The sequence below is a fragment of the Rattus rattus genome, chromosome 2 (assembly GCF_011064425.1).
Source record: "Rattus rattus isolate New Zealand chromosome 2, Rrattus_CSIRO_v1, whole genome shotgun sequence".
NCBI lineage: Eukaryota > Metazoa > Chordata > Mammalia > Rodentia > Muridae > Rattus > Rattus rattus.
The window spans coordinates 195066162-195085318 of NC_046155.1; the positions used below are offsets into that span (position 1 = coordinate 195066162).

Here is a 19157-nt window from a genome sequence, read left to right on the forward strand (position 1 = left end):
GCTCATTTTTGAATAATCAGTTAAAGATGCTAACTTACATGCTAATCCCAAGAAAAGGCTGCCCAAACGCCAATGTCTCTATATATCTCTACGCAGAAAAATTCTTTTAAATCTGTGTCTTTTTCGAAGAAGAGGTGAATACGGGAATTATTTTACGCCACAGCCAAGATTTCTCCAAAAGAAGTATGACCTTGCTTGTGTTTGTGTACCACTGGAAGTGAGGTGAAGCAGGGTTGATTCCACAAGGTGGCGCTGTTTCGGCCCACTCTAATGAACATAGAAACAGGCGTACTAGAGGTAACTCATAGGTCGCGCTAGGCGACACACAAGAAGTTCTTCCAGCACTTAGTGGATGAACAAAGCCCTGAATATTTAAACACATAGACGTTTTTAAAGCCTGGGACTTGTTTGAATCCGATGTGCTAAGATGGCAGAGAGGCACTGACCTTGAATTAAAAGACTTTTTTTTTTTATTTACAATCCCCCGATACTTAGCGCCATGCGGGGAACAGGTGGCAAGCACACATTCAGAAGGCAAATGGAACCAAGAAGAAAATGTAAACCAGGGCCTTCACTGTAGATTTCACACAGGGCAAGGCCCCATGAGCAGCTAAGCTGGCCTAAGATCTGATGGTTTGAACAGTTTCACCCGGCCCTGGGCCATGGATGGTCCTGGCTGTGTACCTGGCCCTGGACTGCTTAATACAAAGTTGTTTTTGTATATGAGAAGCTGAGGGTGGGGATGGCTGTTGTTTATGAACCGGGGACTAGAGAGGGGCTTCTTGCCTTGTCAGCCCACAGTAGAAAGGCAGAGAGAGTGAGAGAGAACATGAAATGGGGCTGAATGTGTCCCGTTAGGGACATGACACTGGCCTATAGCGTTCATTCAGTCATTGATCATTGACCTTGCCACCGACCCTTGTGCAGGCCCTGCCTCTCAACCCCATGTCACCGAAAGTCAAACTCTCATAGAGCACAGAGAACCCATTAAAACCGTAGTGAGCCTCAGTATGTCAAAGTATCCCTAAATTTATAAAATAAAGAATAAGGATTAATGCAGTTGAAATATTTATCTATGAAGTTTTTAAATTATTGAGAAAACGGTACTCCTAGTCACATAGAACAATTTAATTACTTGTAACTGATACTCTAAAGTAAACCAGTTCCTATAACTTAAATATGTCCAGTCAGTAGGAATGACATTCATATGGTAGTGTTTTAATACACAAATCGTGTGTTGATATTTTACATGGTAGTGGTTGAAAATATGAACGCCGAGCTCATAATCACAGTCAGGTCGCCATCGTTCCTTTACCAATGGCTTCCTTTGACTTTCTCCCCATGGTTGTGTACAATGCTTACGGCTTCTACATCTTACAGTCAGTGTGCAGATTAATTGGACAATAAATATTCAAATGTTCTTAACTGCATGCCTTGGTAAACGCAAGTCAACAGAGGTTTACAGTTATTACACTTACTAGGCTCTTAATTTTTAAGAATTCTTTCATCATGACTAAACAAACCAGCCCTACAAATACACAAGCTCCGTGGGCAATTCTCCAAATGACTCAAAGCTCTTACTTTTAGTTTTCTAAAAACTTAATTAATTGTCATGTACGGATTTTTGCCTGCCTATGTGCCATCTGTGCATCTGGTGCCCTCAGAAGCCAGAAAGGGGTGTCTGGTCCCCAGGAAGTGGACTTATAGACAGCTGTGAGCCAGCATGTGGATGCTTGGAATTGAATCTGGGTCCTCTGGAAGAGCAGCCAGTGCTCTTAACCGCTGGACCACCTCTCCAGTCCCATAACAAATTTTTAATGAAAATATCTGGGCCAGAACTAGCCAGAAAACTGCTTTGGTTGAGAATTGTCTTAGAATCACAGTCATTATATTTAATAATCATGACTTACATAAAAATAAGAGAATAACAAGCCTTCCTGGGGTCACCAAAGTATGTGTGCTGACGGTGGGGAAGGGATCTTCGTCTCAATGGTCACACACACATACTCACACACACTCACACACACTCATACTCACACACACACACACTCACACACACTCACACACACACACTCATGTGCATGCATACATCTCACACATACACGCACATACACATACTCATGTGCATACACACACACACACATACACACACACACTTGTCCATGCATACATGCTCATGCACACACAGAAACACACATACTCATGTGCATGCATATATACTCACACACACACACACACACACACACACACACACACACACACACACAGAAGTATACTTTATACTCTCATCAGCATATTTTTAAACTTACGAGAGTTTTCCCAACTGGGAATTTTAGAATCTTTTCCACAATATTCTGAAAAAAATGGTTTAGTCTATATTTACTTAGCTCAACTCTCACTCTTGGTCTTTTTGGGAGGTTTTGTTTATTTGTTTGTTTGCTTGCTTGCTTTGTGTGGGAAAAGGAGGAAAGACTTAAAATAAGTAGTGTGGGGAAAATTAGGTAGAGATCCTTTTGTATACCCAGGATCCTTCAGAAACTGGGTTATTTCTCAAATTTGCACACGGAATTATTATGGTCCTGACCACAATCATGTAGACAGTGAACGGGGCGTGGGCATGAAGTAATTTAATGAAATGAGTTTCTTTTCCTTTGAATTCTTTGAAGAAGGGCATCATTAGACAGAGACTCATATTTACCTTGTCCATGAAGCATGTCAGCTTGGTGATGGGCTCTTGGCACTAAGTCCTTGATTAGAAATTCCTTGAGAGCTGCTCCCCACAGGTGCTCCAAGATAAAATGATCTAGAAGGGAACTCTTCCCTAAGCACACAGCGCAGAGGCTCAAGCGAACAGAAAGGAATAACGTGTTGGTAGTAAGAGAAGTGTCATGCCGACGTGCTGGATTCTGAACGAGAGTGTGTCCTTCGTGGTTGCTGTGAGTATCACTCTTCTTACTTGGCTTTAATAGTCCCCCATTCTTAGAAAGATATTTCTAAAACGGTTAAAGTTTGGAAATATTACTTTAGATATGAGACTAAAAACTTGTTAGTAAACATTCATTGAATGTATTTAACCTACCCTTATAGCATCATGCGAAGTTGTTTTCCAGTTCAGTTCTATTTTAAAGTATTTTTAAAGTCGAGTAGTTTGTTTTGTGTGCATGAGTATACCTCTCTGTCAAATGAAGTCTTTGAATCAGCCTGTGATGCTGTCATTTTTCTAGAACGCTTTAAAGACACCCTGCCTCTTCATACAATGGTCAATTCCTGTTGACTAAGAAGATTCTGTGCATGTCAGCAACTACTTTGAAGTTGACCACACTTAACTTAAAATAACATATTTGTAATCCCTGTTGGAATCTATAAGAAATAAACATATGGAGTGATTCCATGGGATACTGACAACCTCTGCATTGCATTTGAAAAGAAGTTGAACCCGGAATGATCCTGGGTGGGCCAAGGGTGGTCCATAACACTGATCTTATCTCCTTTCTCTCTATCCTAGCTCTTGTGGCTGGCAATAAATATCTATCTGTTTATTGACACGTTCTGCTGGTATGCTGAAGACGAGTCTTTCTTTTATACACGAGTTATTCTGGGTGTAAGTAGATTTAATGACAATCTGTTATTGTTTCAGAAAAGAAAATGCATTCTACTTTCCCAAGCTTCAATGTTTTCACCGTCCCCCTTTTTTCTATTTCTAACTTATGGACAGTCCGCATTGGCATGGGCCCGGGCATCTGCCGTGTGCCTGAATTTTAACTGCATGCTAATTCTGTTACCTGTCAGTCGGAACTTCGTTTCGCTGGTGAGAGGAACGAGCGTGGTAAGTACTAAAATATCTTAAGCAGGCTCAGTTGCTGTCAGCCTGCAATGGAAGACTGGAAAGATGGCCAAGCAGGTAGGAGGGCTTGCCTGCAAGCCTTGGGGTCTGAGTTCAAATTTGCCAAAGTCCATGTAAAAAGCAGTGTGTACTTGTGTATGTCTGTGACACCAGTGTGGTTGAAGGTCAGAGGCAGGAGGATCACCAGGGATCACTAGCTCGCCACCAACCTAAGCTCACCACCAAGTTCAATAAGGCCCTGATCTCAAGGAAAACAAAAAGCAGAGAGTGATAAAGCAGGTGACCTGGTGTTCTCTAGCCTAGGATTGTGTGCATGGGTATACGTATGCATGTACACTCAATATGCACATCCCAATGCTTACACACACACATAATTTTTACAGGTGTGATTGAAACATGTATTTTCCTATGAAATTCCCAGCAACTGGGCTTATACTAGTTAAAACTTGTGGATGTTAGGCCAAAAGCTTGGGACACCCAAGATATAATTCACAGACCATATGAAGCTCAAGAAGACCAAAATGTGGATGCTTCAGTCCTTCTGAGAAGGGAGAACAAAATATTCATGGGAGGAAATACAGGGACCATGGCTGGAACAGAGACTGAAGAAAAGGCCATCCAGAGATTGCCCCATCTGGGGATCCAACTGAGAAGCAGCCACCAAACCCAGTCACTATTGCTGATGTCAAGAAATGCTTGCTAACAGGAGCCTTATATGGATGTCTCCTGAGAGGCTCTGCCAGAGCCTTACTGACACAGATGAGGATGCTTGCAGCTAACCATCAGACTGAGCATGGGGACCCCAATGGAGGAGTTAGAGAAAGAACTGAAGGAGCTGAAGGGGTTTGAAATCCCATAGGCAGAACAACAATATCAACCAACCAGACCCCTCCTCCAGAGCTCCCAACGACTAAACCATAAACCAAAGAGTACATGTGGGGGGACCCATGGCTCCAGTCACATATGTATCAGAGAATGGCATTGTCCAGCCTCAATAGGAGAAGCCCTTGTTCCTGTGAATGCTTGTTTCCCCAGTTTCAGGGTGTTGAGGTGGAAGTGAGTGGGTGGGAGGGGGAGCATCTTCATAGAAGCAGGGGAATCGGGGTATGGGAGAGGGGAAAACTGAGAAAACGGATAACATTTGTAATGTAAATACATAAACTTTTCAATAAAAAAGTAAATAAAAATAAAACAGACCCTAAAGATCAGTACATTCAATTTAACGTTGGTTTTCTGTTATTGATTTTCTAAACAATATTGGACTCAATTTTTTCCCACATGGAGATGCAAGGCTTATGACTATTTGAACCACAGTCACTTCTGATTGAAGAAAGACAAATAAATCTTCTAAATAAACCACTCAAGGAACACCCCAGTTCCTGCCATAATCAAAGCCACAAGGCCCAGATTGAACCTGGTGATTTTAACACCGATCAGTGGTAACACCCTTCCAATCCTATTCACTTCACCATGCTAATTACCACTCCTCTGCTATTGAAAACAGTATGCAGAAAAATAAGATTGTTGGTGACCTTTGTCAGAAGAATGTGGAATCATCACAGTAGCAGATATTAGTTACAGATGCAAAGACTCTTTCTTTGCATAATAAGGAATAGTGTACAAGTCATTCAAAATACGTGGTTGGGGGTGGCAATTGTTGCTTCTTTATCCTATATCAATACGCTGACTGAGGCATGACTATAAGGTTCATTTAAGAGTTGTGAGCTATAGCCAGAGACCTAAGAGTTCCCACTTTTGGATAGAGTTGATATTCCAGCAAAATAGCTAAAAGAAATCTTTTGCTTTGCTGTGATAAGTGCCACTAGTTTTTAAGTCCTGTGTCCCCATTTGATGCAACATAGATGTGGGTTGGGCCTGAGTCATAACCTCTTAGGTCTCGTTGCATTGTTAGCTCTGTGTCCATTTTCCTAACTGATTTATTCACTTGGATACTTCAGTGCTGTAGAGGACCTTGGAGACGGCAACTAGACAAAAACCTCAAGTTCCACAAGCTCGTTGCCTACGGGATAGCTGTTAATTCAGGTGAGTGCTTACCAATTGTCCAATTGCTTGGCACTGGCTAATGTCTAACTTCATAGCTTTTTAAAAAATTCCTCCCATCTTGCCTTTAGATAAAAGAAACTTTCACCCTTTATCTGAACACATGAAACCTTGTATTTACATTTTTTCAATTCCTAATCTACGCTCAAATAAGTTTTTCAATAATAATTCCTCAAATATCAAAAGAAAGTTTGTCAGATTTCCTTTTGTTTGTAAACAAGTGGCTTCTCTATAATGCAGTGATAAATACCTATTTAAACAAAAAATCTGCTATTCATATAAATCAGAACTAAAATTGACTTATAGCCAAAACCTCACTCATATAATAGGAAAACAGCTATTGCCATTCAACAAACATCAATAGACATGGGATAGTGTTCTTTTTTGTGTGTTAAAGATGGCTTTCTTAGCCCTGACATCAGAGTCAGAAAAAGAAAAAGAAAAAAAAAAGAAAGAAAGAAAAGATTGGTCATGTAGTGGACAGAGAAGAGTCTTAAAAGATAGAGATTGTATGTTGTATAGTCATAGAAACCGCTACTGTTACTGTTACACTTGTCATTTAAGGAGAAATTAGAGTTTCCGTGCAAGGTTAGACACCCAGGAGGAAGGGAAGAATGAAAGGGGAGGTAGCAGTCAACTGGCTTATGGCTTTGCTGGGGAACAAAGACATTGAAATAAAAGGCCATCGGAACCATAAAGAGTTATGATTCAGGACTCTTTCTCTCAAACTAATTTCACTATAAAATGTTTTCCTCATTTGTTTTTTATCCTCTCATGCATAAAAAAATTGCAGAGTAAAAGGAACACTTGAACCAAATGGGAATTTAATTAAGCAACAAGACATGACAGACGGTGCCCGCGTGCCAATTAACACAACTCTGGGTGTGTAGTGAGACATGCGGGAAAGATTCTCCCCATTGATTGTCTTAAACACCAAAGCAAACCAACCCAAGATGTGCTTTCCAGAGGGTCTTTGTGGTTTGTCTAAAAAAAATAAAAGAAAACAAAAATCAAGTCCTAACTGAAATGGCTAGTGAATGGGGAGGGGCAGGGACAAGTCTGGTCTAGCTGTATATCTCAGGGCCTGGAGTGGTGTAGAATAAGCCTATATACATAGAGCCTTTGAAATTGGAAGCCATTTCCATACATTGAAACAATCAAAAAGCAGAATTATAGTGCTGGAAGAGCTCAGAGCTCCCTGTGGCGGGTGGCGGGTGTTGTCCAGGCACAAGCTATGGAAGCTCCTTGGTAAACTTGTCAGAGAAGGAATTCTAGGACATTTCCGGGCTTGCTTTAAACTGTTCAAAATTCCTTATTTTCGCATTAAGAATAGAGGTTGAACACTGTAAAAAGGCAAGAAGACTCTTATTACCATGCATAGCTTAAAGGCAGAGTCAGACTTTAAAAGAGAGTTGTAACGCTATAAAGAAAAAGGGGGTCATCAAAATTCATCAGAAAGAAGCACAGAGCATACATGGAAGCAGGAGTTGTGAAAGGCTTTCTTCTTAAACCTCTGGGTACTCAGATATCAGTAGTATAAATGTATAGGTAATATATATTGAATGTTTCCCATGAGCAAGGCACCCTGGTAAGACCTATTACCTTTTGAAACCCCTGTGGTCAGTGCTGCTTCAAGGTGCTGTGAAACTGAGTGTATTTGGCTGGGATCATATAACCAGCTTCTTTTAGCTCAGAGCAGGTCTCTTCAGTTGGCTGTGGAGTTTTAAAAGTATCAATAGCCATTTGATTTCTCTACCTCGGTGAGATAGTGCATATTACTTTCAAGACTAACTCTGCTTGGTAATCTGAAGAATACAAGGTCTTCATTCACTTGCTGTTATTGCCAATAAGGTCAAGTCTGCACCCCAGAGTAAGATGGACAGACTCACAGCTCTAGCCACATGCTCATTGTCTTTTCCCCTTGGGTACTCCTCAGAGCAAACATTCTCCACCTATGGGTTGCGACCCCTTTGTATGTTGCATATCAGACATCCCCCATATCAGATATTTATATTGTAATTCACAACAATAGGGAAATTACACTTATGCAGTAACAATGGAAATCATTTTATGATTAGGGGTCACCATAATATGAGGAATTGTGTTAAAGGGTTGTAGCATTAGAAAGGTTGAAAACCACTACTCCAAGGTCTTCTATGCCCTTGCTCAGATGTCCCCTCTGCTGAAATTCCCGCTCTTTCATGGTGCTCCCTGGGTGGTTAAGACACTACTGTATCAAGAACCACTGTCTGACCACTGTCTTAGATGACTATAAGGCTCATGCCATCCTCCATAGCTCAGACGTGGCAATCCTCAGTCTCTGAGAGGCTCAGAGGCATGGATTGTCTCTTGCATTTTAGTAACTAACCTGTGTCTCTGACACATGAAGACAGTAACCGATTTAACCAAACCAGGGCGTGTGGCATCTAGCCACATGCATGAGAGGCTAGAAGAATTGATAGGAAAGGAACAAGACACAAATGTCCAAGCGTCATGCGGACGAAACAGAATTGGGGAAATGAATGGATTCAGAATGCTACCAATCATTCGAGATTATACATTCACATTCTGCTGCGAGGAGAAAAAACAGGATGTTCTTTCTCCATCTCCCCCTCACACATCTCCAAAGAGCATTAGTATTCTTTCCAACCCACTTCTCTTGAGCTGCCAGCCACTCTGTGCTGCTCCTGAGCGTCTCCTGGGACTCACCCCAGCAGGGTCAGAGCTGTATCTCCCAGCAAAGTAGCCTCATCCGGTCTTCCATGGCAACCAGACCCAGGGCTGTGGTTTCCAGCCCGACAAAGGCAGGAAGGTGGAAAGGAAACTCTCTACCTTGTCCAATCCTTGACAGAGCAATTACTGCATTTCACATTAACTAAGAAATGTGGCTGGCAACTGTGCTTTTAGAGAGAGAGGGGAAAAAGATGCTAAGCCCGGGTTTCATTGCTACACCTCGCTTTTCTCGTTTGTCCTTCTGCTGTATTCACGGGGGAGCAGCTGCAGTGTCCCTGGGCTTGTTTTATTAGCCTCGACCATTATGCTGCTTTGAAATAGCCAACTGGCTTAATAGAGGTGTGTAACCTTGGAAGAAATGCATGCACAGAGAAGTTTTCGTGCCAGCCTCTAATTTCTCATCCGTTCCCCTAGATGTTGAACTGCAGGCTCTAATTGGTCGGATCATTAAAGGATGTAATTAGAGACTGGTGGATATAGGCAAGGGAGTGGGGGGGAGGCAAAACAGTGATATCTCTAATCAAGGGCATCACCAAAAATGCCAGGAGCCCTCCTTCCTGCCTTCTTGCTTGCCTGCCTGTGAGAAACAGGACCCCCCACCTCCAAACACTAATAAATGTGTTCAGGGACCTGTAACTCCATTGGTATAAAAATCATAGTCTCACAGCCTTTACATTCTTATTAATGTGGATCTTTCTGGGTTCCCTAGTCCATGGCAGACCTCGAAGACCCCAGCAATTGAAAAGCAGTATGGGGAGCCTGGGTTTCCATCAACAGAGGTTGTAAATTGTGACCCATGCACTTCTTTCCGCAAATTCTGTAACTTGTGTCTGCCAGATTTCAGAGGTGTAAGATTACGCTGAGTGCAACTCCTGATGAGTTGCTAAAATTAGTTCACAAACATTGATGAGCAGAAGAGGGGCAGGTTGAGAAGACAGGGTACAGAATAAAGATCCTGAGAAAATAACGACTTGGAGCTCCCAAGGTAGAGACCGTGCCAAAGGCACGAGTTCCTTGGAACCCGGCATCTAACAAGTCGCTACCAACCAGCTCGTTAGTTTCACTGAAGGCGATCAAAGCTCCAACAAGGCTCCACCCGGAGTCCTGCCTCATACGTTCAAATGTGATTGACAAACACGTGTCTTGTAGTATCCCAGATGGACTGGCTCTGTACTAGACACACGGAAGTTTCAGGCAGATTGTGGCTTCAAAAGCACAGGGGAGATTCACTCCTAGGTCCTGGTTTCCACGCACTGCACTGCTTAATTAAGGGGTGATTAACTCCAGATCCACTGTCATCTCGGAGAGGTAGGCAGAAGAGTACTAGAACTGACCCTCTTCCAAGATTCCTCTCCAAGATAAGTTCTTTGATCTCCAGGGGGAAACTAAAAGCAAAAGGCACTTTCTCAGGGCAACTGGATTTAATTGTAGCCTTATGGTGTTTTTTTTTTTTCTTTTGGTCTGCTTCTCAACAAAAGTTTCTTATATGAACTCAGAAGTCCACAGACCAATTAAATGTGCATGTGCAGCATTGTCAACATAGCTGGTCTCTTTAAAAGTTTGGGTGAGAAAATAGAATTACAGGAAGACCCACTTACAGCTGGGATCGTTCAGGGGCGTTATGGAGAGAGGTAGTTTGAGCCTTTGCAAATATGCAGCAGTGTATGCCATGGAAAGGACACAGGGGCACACAAAGAGCTTGTTTTCAGCTAAGGACCTTGGCTTCATGGCAAGACTGCAGATCTCCCATTCAAACTACTGTGTTGTTTGGGGGATCAAATTAAAATATGAATTTCACATCTGCAGATCCCTTTTGAATGGAGAGTGCATTCACTGAGCTTCAGAGAATCACACGGTTGTCACACAGCTGGAAGAGATTTGAGCTGCCGTGTGTGGTTATGGGTATTTTTTTTCCAAATCTACCTATTTTACAGATGAGAAAATAGAGGCAGAAAAATTAGGTAATTGGAAAGCATCCACTCTGCTACTCTTTTTGCTGGACACCAACATCCAGTCTAATGTCATGAAAGTATCTCGGTGGCTGAGAAGGAGAGAATACAACCACGGCAGCATCTTAAACCCATTCCAGAGATAGCCACGGCCATACCACGACAGTTTGATTGTTCGTATTAAAAAGAATAAGACATATAAAAAAGAAAAAATACATCTGAAAGGGAACAGAAGCAATAACCCTCAAGCAGCCCTAGATCTAACAGCTTATATATTTCTAGTTTTTAGCCATGATCCAATCTAAGAAGAAAATAGAATGCTTACCCAAGCAAAATGGCCTCGTGTGGTTTTTACCCTGAGGATCCCTGAGATTACTAAGATCTTACACATTTAATCTACTCTGGGAAGCAAAAATAATCTGGAAAGGACTGAAGAAAAGAAACACTTACTATATAAACCTTAAAGCACATGACAACTCAGGTAACAGAGTTCTAGCTTAGGCCCTTTGAGGTGTCTCTTGAGAGGCAGCTTGGGCTCCCTCCTCCAGTGGTGTTTTCGGTGCTAGAAGAAGGGAGTAAACATGAGTGTGCATCTCTGGGGCCCGAGTCATCCTCCACACTTCTATCCAGTTTAGCTCTGTCAGATTCTTCTGTGGAAGCTAACCTAGCAGGGAACAGATTGAGATCAGCAGCTCATTGCACGGGAGAGGAGTGTTATAAAAGCAGGCGAAGACAACGGGAATTCATTGCTTTCTTCCTGACTGTTAGGTATGGATGGCACATTGGTGAATCAGCCCTATAATATAAAATGAAAATCAGTCTGTGAAACTAGAATGTCCCCGTCCTTGTCTCCATGGAGAGAGATTTTTTTAATTATTTCATTTTTAGTTAATCTTGCATTCAGCCACTTTGGTGAAAGTGTTTATCAGCTGTGTGTGCTCCCTGGTAGAATTTTGGGGGGCCGCATATGTATACTATCATATCATCTGTGACTAAGGATAGTTTGACTTCTTTCTTTCTAATTTGAATCACTTTGATCTCCTTAAGTTGTCCTACTGCTCTGGCTAGAATTTCTATATTGAATAGATGTGAAGAGAGTGGACACCTTCATTATGACGTGTTTGGTTGAGGTTCCTGGAAAGGCAATGCTTCTCTGAGAGGTGAAGAGTGGTGTGGATTGGGGAAAGGGGAGATGGGGGAGAGACTTGTGGGGAGGAAAAACTGAAGTCAGGATGTAAATATGAGAGAATAAATAAAAAGGGGAAACGAAAATAAAGAAAATGCTTCTAAATAAGAGACAGCATCGGGCCGCTATAACCATAGGCACAGAATTAGCAGCAATATCCTCAAAGGTTCTGTGTGTGCGCACACACACACGCATGCATGTGTATGCAGAGCCCAGGCATTGGCACTGGATGTTTTCCTCAGTAGTTTTCTAACAGTATCTCCCTGAGCCTGGAGCTCACCATATTTTTTGGACAAACTAACTGGCCAGCAACTCCAAATATCTGCCTCTTTCCTTTCCAGCTCTGCCTTACCCAGTACTGGGGTTATAAACCTGCACTACTGATTACACAAGTGTCAAGTGGTAGAAGTCAAGTCTCTGCTTACCGACCGCACCACCTCCCATCCCAGTGATCTCAGGAACACTGAGATCTTATTTGCCACACATTCTTCCACACCTCCAATCACAGAGGACATCCATGGAAGATGCTGTAACACACCCACAATTTGTATAGCCTATATACATGTTAGCCAGCTGTATAGTATACATATGTATATATACATAGAAGCCAGCACGGCTACTTCTTCCCATTGCAGATGCAGAAGAACTTCGGGGAAAATAGCTACATCCTGTGTAATGAGTCCTTTGTTCATACTTGAGTCCGATCCCAGTGGTGTGTGTCAACTGGCTGACCATCCGGGTCTCCATGGAGATGGCATGACTGTGGCTCCCCAACAGAGTTTCCAAGCTCAGAAAAAGCAGCATAGAGGCAGAACCTCCGGGCCAGACCAAACAGTGTCCTTGAATTTGTCCTCTTTATCTAAAATTTTATCATATCAACTCTCAGAATTAGATAGCACATCTTCCTTAAGAATACAGAAAAAAGGTTGGGGATTTAGCTCAGTGGTACAGCGCTTGCCTAGGGAGCGCAAGGCCCTGGGTTCGGTCCCCAGCTCCGAAAAAAAGAACCAAAAAAAAAAAAAAAAGAATACAGAAAAAATACGTTTGGTTCCACAAACACTGGCTCATTTTAATGTGCCAGATGATTCCGTAAGAATCATCTATGTAAATGTGTGTGTATAAGTACACACACACACACACACACACACATATGTGCCTAAACATATATACATACACACATACATACATGAATATATACATACATACATATGTTAAAATATATGAAGAGAAAAACAGAAAATATTTCTGGAAAATATAAAGAAAATATCTACTGGTATCAACCTATGTGTCAAATAAACATATATTGCTGTGTGTGATGCATGGTTTCTAGAATAATTCTTTCTGACTTCTTAGGAAGCTTCATGTTCTATACCCATCATAGGCTGACTTTGCTTAAGAATTATATCGTCTATAATATAGTATGCTGTATTATATTGTATTGTATTGTCTAGGATTAAAGTAATGCTACGATGAAATACTGTAGCCAAAAATGCAAGCTGAGGAGAAAAGGGTTTATCTGTCTCCATTACTGAAGGAAGTCAGGGCGGGAGCTCAAACAGGCAGGAACCTGATGCAGGAGCTGATGCAGAGGCTGTGGAGGGATGCTGCTCACTGGCTTGCTCCTTGTAGCTTGCTCGTTACAGAACCCAGGACCACCATTCCAGAAGTGGCCCCGCTCACAGTGGGACAGACCCTCTCACATCCATCGCTAATTAAGAAAACAGCCTACAGGCTGATCTGATGGAGGGACTTTCTCAGTTGAACCTCCCTCTTCTCTGGTGACCCTAGTCTGGGTCAAGTTGACATAAAACTAGCCAGCACAATAACCATGTCCTGATGTGACTTACGTCACTTCCAAAATGACTAGAAATTTAAAATTAAATCATGAATTAAGATTACTTTATTTGTTAATGTAATTAAAATACATATAATAAGCCATACGCCATATGTTCTGCTCCATTCAAGAAACTGGGTAAGATGCACAAATAAATCACGATTCCTTGTAGTCTGCCAACACCAGATCAGAGAAGCCTCAGGTATCAGCACGGTGTTTTGAATGAACTAAAAGGATGTCTCTGACACAGCCTGTGCCCGATGTCTCTCACCCTCAGTTATCCACATTGTGGCACACTTGTTCAACCTGGAGCGTTATCACCTGGGTCAGGCCAAGGATGCTGAAGGGCTGCTGGCTGCGCTTTCCAAACTTGGCAATGCCCCAAATGAGAGCTACCTCAATCCGGTCCGCACCTTGTATACGGTGAGTGAGTCCTTGCATGTTAACCAGCCTCGCTTCTGCAGAATCGCTTCTCTGCCCATCCCTCTATCCAGAGCAATAGATTTCAAAAGCTTTACATTAAAGAGCTGAAAAAAAAGAGGTTTCTGCCAAATGCTAATATCAATTCACCTTTCTGTTCTAACAGCTGGTTTTCCGACCATTAATGTGGCTGGGAGGATATGAGCAAGGAGAAAAACATACTCTGCTTAATTAATTTATAGTGAATGTGTATCTGTGATATTTTAGGAATGCAAAAACCTGTTAAAGCCTTAATATTATGGGTTTTAAAAGCAGCGCCTGATCAGATTTCCTTCACGGATGTTAGATTCATAAAGCAAGCACCACCCGAACCCAGAAACGACAGGATGGATGCTTCACTTTCAACCTGCAAATTGTTTTCTGGGTCTGTTCTCTCTGCCTCGTATTTTGGCACAAGAGTGAACAGCTGGTTTGCCAAACCATACACTGACTGAAGGTCATTTCAGAGAGAGAAGTAGATGGCTCTTGACACCATCAATGCTAATGCCTAGGTGCACAGAGCAGCAGTGTCTCTGGAAGGAAAATACAATCAGTCACAGCATCCTACCTTAGAGGTAAAGACTTCCCTTGATCCAACATACATCTCTCTTATTGGTTCATCTAAACATCTTCCATGGAGGACCATATTGGAATAGAGACCATATATTTTTAATCTATTTTCTAAGAAAAATCTCAAGGCCACACACCCCATCGATAGAAATCTCTATCACCTGGGCCCTCCCTATAAATGATGGGTTTGCTCATTTTGTGTTTATTAGAGAAGGAAAATTCAGATTCTAGTTACAAGGAGATTCTTCCAAGTCAAAATCTTGATTTCCTCATGAAGGCTTGCAATCTCAGGTCATTAATAAACTGAATTCCCTTTTCTTAACTGACACCAATTAGAAGTGCAGATTTCATAGCTACAAATCAAAACTGCAGATGCCCTAAGTGTGCAGAGATCTGTTTAGTACCGTTTCTCGGATTCTCAGAATTTATTTGGCCACCTGTTTAGATCTACATCCCCACCCTACCCCCACTAAAGCTTCACAAAATTCACTGCTCGCAAGAGGCCCAAGAATAAATCTCAACATCTTGAAGAAACTATGCAATAAATAGTATTTATTATAAATAACCTTTAAAGCAATTTAACAAGCTAATTAAGCTACTTCAAACACAGTTGTTTCAAAAATTTTAGAAGCAATATACTTTGTTAGTACTAATTAAGCTCAGAAGCCCCTCTAATTTGGGTATTTGGAGAGATGATTATCAATAACTTGAAACATACATTAAAGCAATTCATAAGTAATGCTGGGGGGTTACTTTAGACAGCTCCTGGCAGCTCAGACCAGTCTGTAAATGTATTGCAGGGAAATGAGGAGAAATAGTCTTTAATAGTCAAAACAGAATGATTTGAGATTAACACACCATGTGCTGTAAATTGACTTCTAAAGTGCCTGAGTGTACTTATAAAACAAATATTTTAAATGTTCTACATGTACCCTCTTTCAATTTCATTCCACTCTTCTGTGAAGAGAAGAAAATAAACAATGGAGAAGTCCCTGTCCAAATTACTTCCAGATCTCAAAGCAGCCTAAATTAATGAGGTTTTACTGACAAAAGATATAGTGTGAGTTTATTGAGCTGGTAGTTGGCTCAGAGATGAGAACACAGGGTTTGAATACTAATGACTAAGCAAGGATGTGGGAACTCACAATAAAAACAGAATGCTTTGCAATTAATATTCTAAAAGGCTATTTAACTGTCCCTTGCACTCGTGGGTCAGAATCCTGCTCGTTGGGGAGTACCAATCAGATAAGAATAGCTGTGCCCTTATTGATCACAGAGGCTTTACCAGGTCTTATTCCAAGGACCCCTGAGGTTACGTGAAGGAAATGCAAGTCATGGTCCTTCCAATTAAAAAGCCAGAGCAAGGCATAACCACCAAGGGAACAGTACATGCAACTGCTTTATTAGGAGTTCCCCTAAGGAACCTCTCCTCCCTCCAAAAAAGTGTTTATTAATGTTAAGATGCAATTAGGCATGGTGAGCCACAATTTTTAATCTTAAAAATTAAAAAGCTCGAATTTGAGCTTATTCTGCAGCGTTGTTCTTCCAGTGCTCTTTAGTACCAATTCAAAATGGCAGCTCTGACAGGAAAATTAACTCATGCAAATGAAAAATTTGTGCCTAATGGCATGGCATTTTATAAGGTCTGAACAAAGTAAATATCCCTGGTGAGACAGGGGAAAAAGGAAGAATTTTCACAGCTAGTTTCTTGAGGTATATCTGGACTTTGGCGATGTCCTGTGTGTTGGCATGAAACATCCTAAATTGCTTTGTTTGGATCCTCTAACGCTGATCCCAAAAATGTAAAAAATCCAAAATATTAATTTGGTGATACTTCGTGGTCTTCTAGGGTACAACCACTCAGCTATTAATGACAGTCTCCGGAATTACTGGCCTGGTGATCTCTCTGGCTTTGATATTGATCATGACCTCTTCAACTGAGTTTATCAGGCAGTCCTCTTACGAGCTATTCTGGTACACACACCATATCTTCATCTTCCTCTTCATCAGTCTGGCCATCCACGGAGGAGGGTAAGCTGATTTTATAATTAGGTGCTGAGATCTATGTCTCTGTGCACAGATTCCCTAACTATTGTGAATAGAGCATCTGTGAACATGGTGGAGCCAGCATTTGAGGAGTAGAATGTTTGTTGGGCACATGCCAAAGAGTGGTACATCTGGGTAGTGTAGCTGCTCTGCTCTTACTTTCTTAAGGACTCTCCACACTTATTTTCATAATGGCTGTACCCGTTACAACCCCACCAACAGTGGGTGAAGGTTCCCTTTCCTACATCCTCACCAACGTTTCTTGCCAGTTGTTTTCTAAGACTTAGTTGCTCTGACAGGCATAAGGTGAGATCTCAGAGTGGTTTTAATTTGCATTTCTCTGTTAGGGATGCCAAGATGTTCCTTATCTGTTTTCATTTCTTCTTTTGACATCTCTCTGTTCGGATATATAGCCCTTTTTTAATTGAGTTGTTTTCTTTACTCTGGTTTTTTAATCATTTGTATCGTGTGGTCATTAATTGATAAAATGTACAGAGAGCAAACATTCTCTCCTACTCTGTAATTTCCTTTCACATTATTCTTTCCTTTGCTGGACAGAGCGTCTTAGTTTTCATAATGTCAAATTTGTCAATGGTTGGCCTTGCTTCCTTAGTAAAAGAAGTACCAGTCAGAAAGGTTTTTTCCATTACATCTGGTAGGACTCTGCCTCATTTTTCAGTTTCACGTCGTGACCATTGATCCACTTGAAGTTGTGCAGGGTAATACATACAGGTGTAATTTTATTCTTCTACACGTAGACACCAACTTCTCCCAGCATCAGTTGCTGAAGATGCTGTATGTTCTCCACTATGCATCATGGCATCTTTGTCAGATGCGAGGTAGCTGCGATTGTGTGCAGTTTTGTCTGAGCCGTCTTTTTCATTCCATTGGCCTACGTATCTGTTTTTATGCCAATGCCATACTGCTTTGATTACCATGGCTCTGTAACGTAGTTTGAAATGTGGCGTGGCAACCCCTTCCCCAGCATTGTTCTATTTGCTCAGCATTGCTTTGACTAACTAGAGTTTTTGTTGTTATTGCTGTTGTTCTTGTTTTGTGCGTCCACGTGAATTTTAGAATTTTCTTCCTGTTCCTGTGAATAGTGTCATGTAGAGTTTGATTCAGTTTGTGCTGAACCTGAAAACTACGGTCACCATCTTCACAGCATTAAGTCTACCCACCTGTGAACGTGAGAGTTCTTTGCATTTTCTAGTGTCTTCTTCCATTTCTTTCTTCAGAGATTTAAAATTCTCACCTCCTTGGTTGGGTTTATTCCTACACATCTTTGATACTATTGCTAATAAGGTTTGATAATCTTTTTTATGTTTTACTTATTTCAGTTTATTTTTAATTTGGTTTAGTTTCCTGTATTTCAGACACAATTCTGTGTATCGTCATTTGACTCTACTGGACATTAAACATGCTTAAGGCGTCTTAGGAGACACTACATAATTACACACTTGGTTTCAATAATGTGAGTGATGAAATATATCATGTTTGATAATCTTGTCCTCACCTTCTTTGCTCGTAGTTTATAGTCAGGCTACTGATTTTTGTATGTTGACCTTAGACATCTTAGTGTAATCCTCTTTTAACATAGTAAGTATCCCTGAAACCCCCAAAACCCACATTTTCTGCACTCACACCCTGGGTACTGAACCACGAGTCCATCCCAATCGTCAGGAATTTGAATGAAGTTAGGATTTTTATGCCCAAATAATATTTCACAAGGAGAATGGTTGAGTTATTTCAACCTTGCTGAAAAGCTTATTTGAGGATAAAAACCTATTTAATCTTCTCAGCTTGACATATTCTTCAACTTCTATTTAGGTCAAAAGAGATTTGCAAATTCTATACAAAATGCCAAGTAGATGCAAGACTGTTGGAAGGCATTAAAAGCTCACTAGTCTGCCTATTATGCAATGATATATGTGGGGAAAAAAATAAACTTTTTGATATTATTAACAACATACTGATGGAATGACCTGAGATCTCTTGCAGATAACATGGGGAAAGTTACCACAGATCTAAGGATATAGGTACTGAAATGTATCACATCCACATCTGGCTCCCATTTATCATTCAACCACCTGAGGTGGGCATCATTTGTGCCTGGAGATTCACAGATTGTCTGCTTACCTGATACAAAGCGGGGATCAAGCTTGAGTGACTTGCATGGAACAGAGTCAAAGCCTAACATATCAATTGCAGCTGACACCAGGCTGTTTCTGAGAGCAGTACTCTTATCCTCCCATGCCATATAATAATAACCAAGGAAACCACTGCTCCACAGCTGAGCACAGCATCTCTGTGATGATGAGAACCTAGTTTCTCAAAACAAAGCAGTGCATCTGATCCATAAGCACCTAGGAACTGAGCAGTTCCTGGATTCTATTACCTAGGTGTCTGGTCCTGCTGTGAGAGTACAAGTCTGTAAAGTCGTCCCCAGAGTTGATGCCTAAGCAATATGCAAAG

General features: G+C 41.3%; 1 protein-coding gene across 1 annotated transcript in view; it reads left to right on the top strand.

Annotated features, from left to right (window-relative positions):
• Window positions 1-2873: 2873 nt before the first annotated feature.
• Nox3 (NADPH oxidase 3) overlaps window positions 2874-19157 on the top strand; it is a 64873-nt gene continuing 48589 nt past the window's right edge. The window contains exons 1-6 of the mRNA XM_032896350.1: window positions 2874-2936; window positions 3506-3601; window positions 3716-3826; window positions 5803-5887; window positions 13885-14030; window positions 16486-16667. Coding sequence (XP_032752241.1) covers window positions 2889-2936; window positions 3506-3601; window positions 3716-3826; window positions 5803-5887; window positions 13885-14030; window positions 16486-16667 — 668 coding nt within the window. The 5' untranslated portion in view covers window positions 2874-2888. The remainder of the gene's footprint in view (window positions 2937-3505; window positions 3602-3715; window positions 3827-5802; window positions 5888-13884; window positions 14031-16485; window positions 16668-19157) is intronic.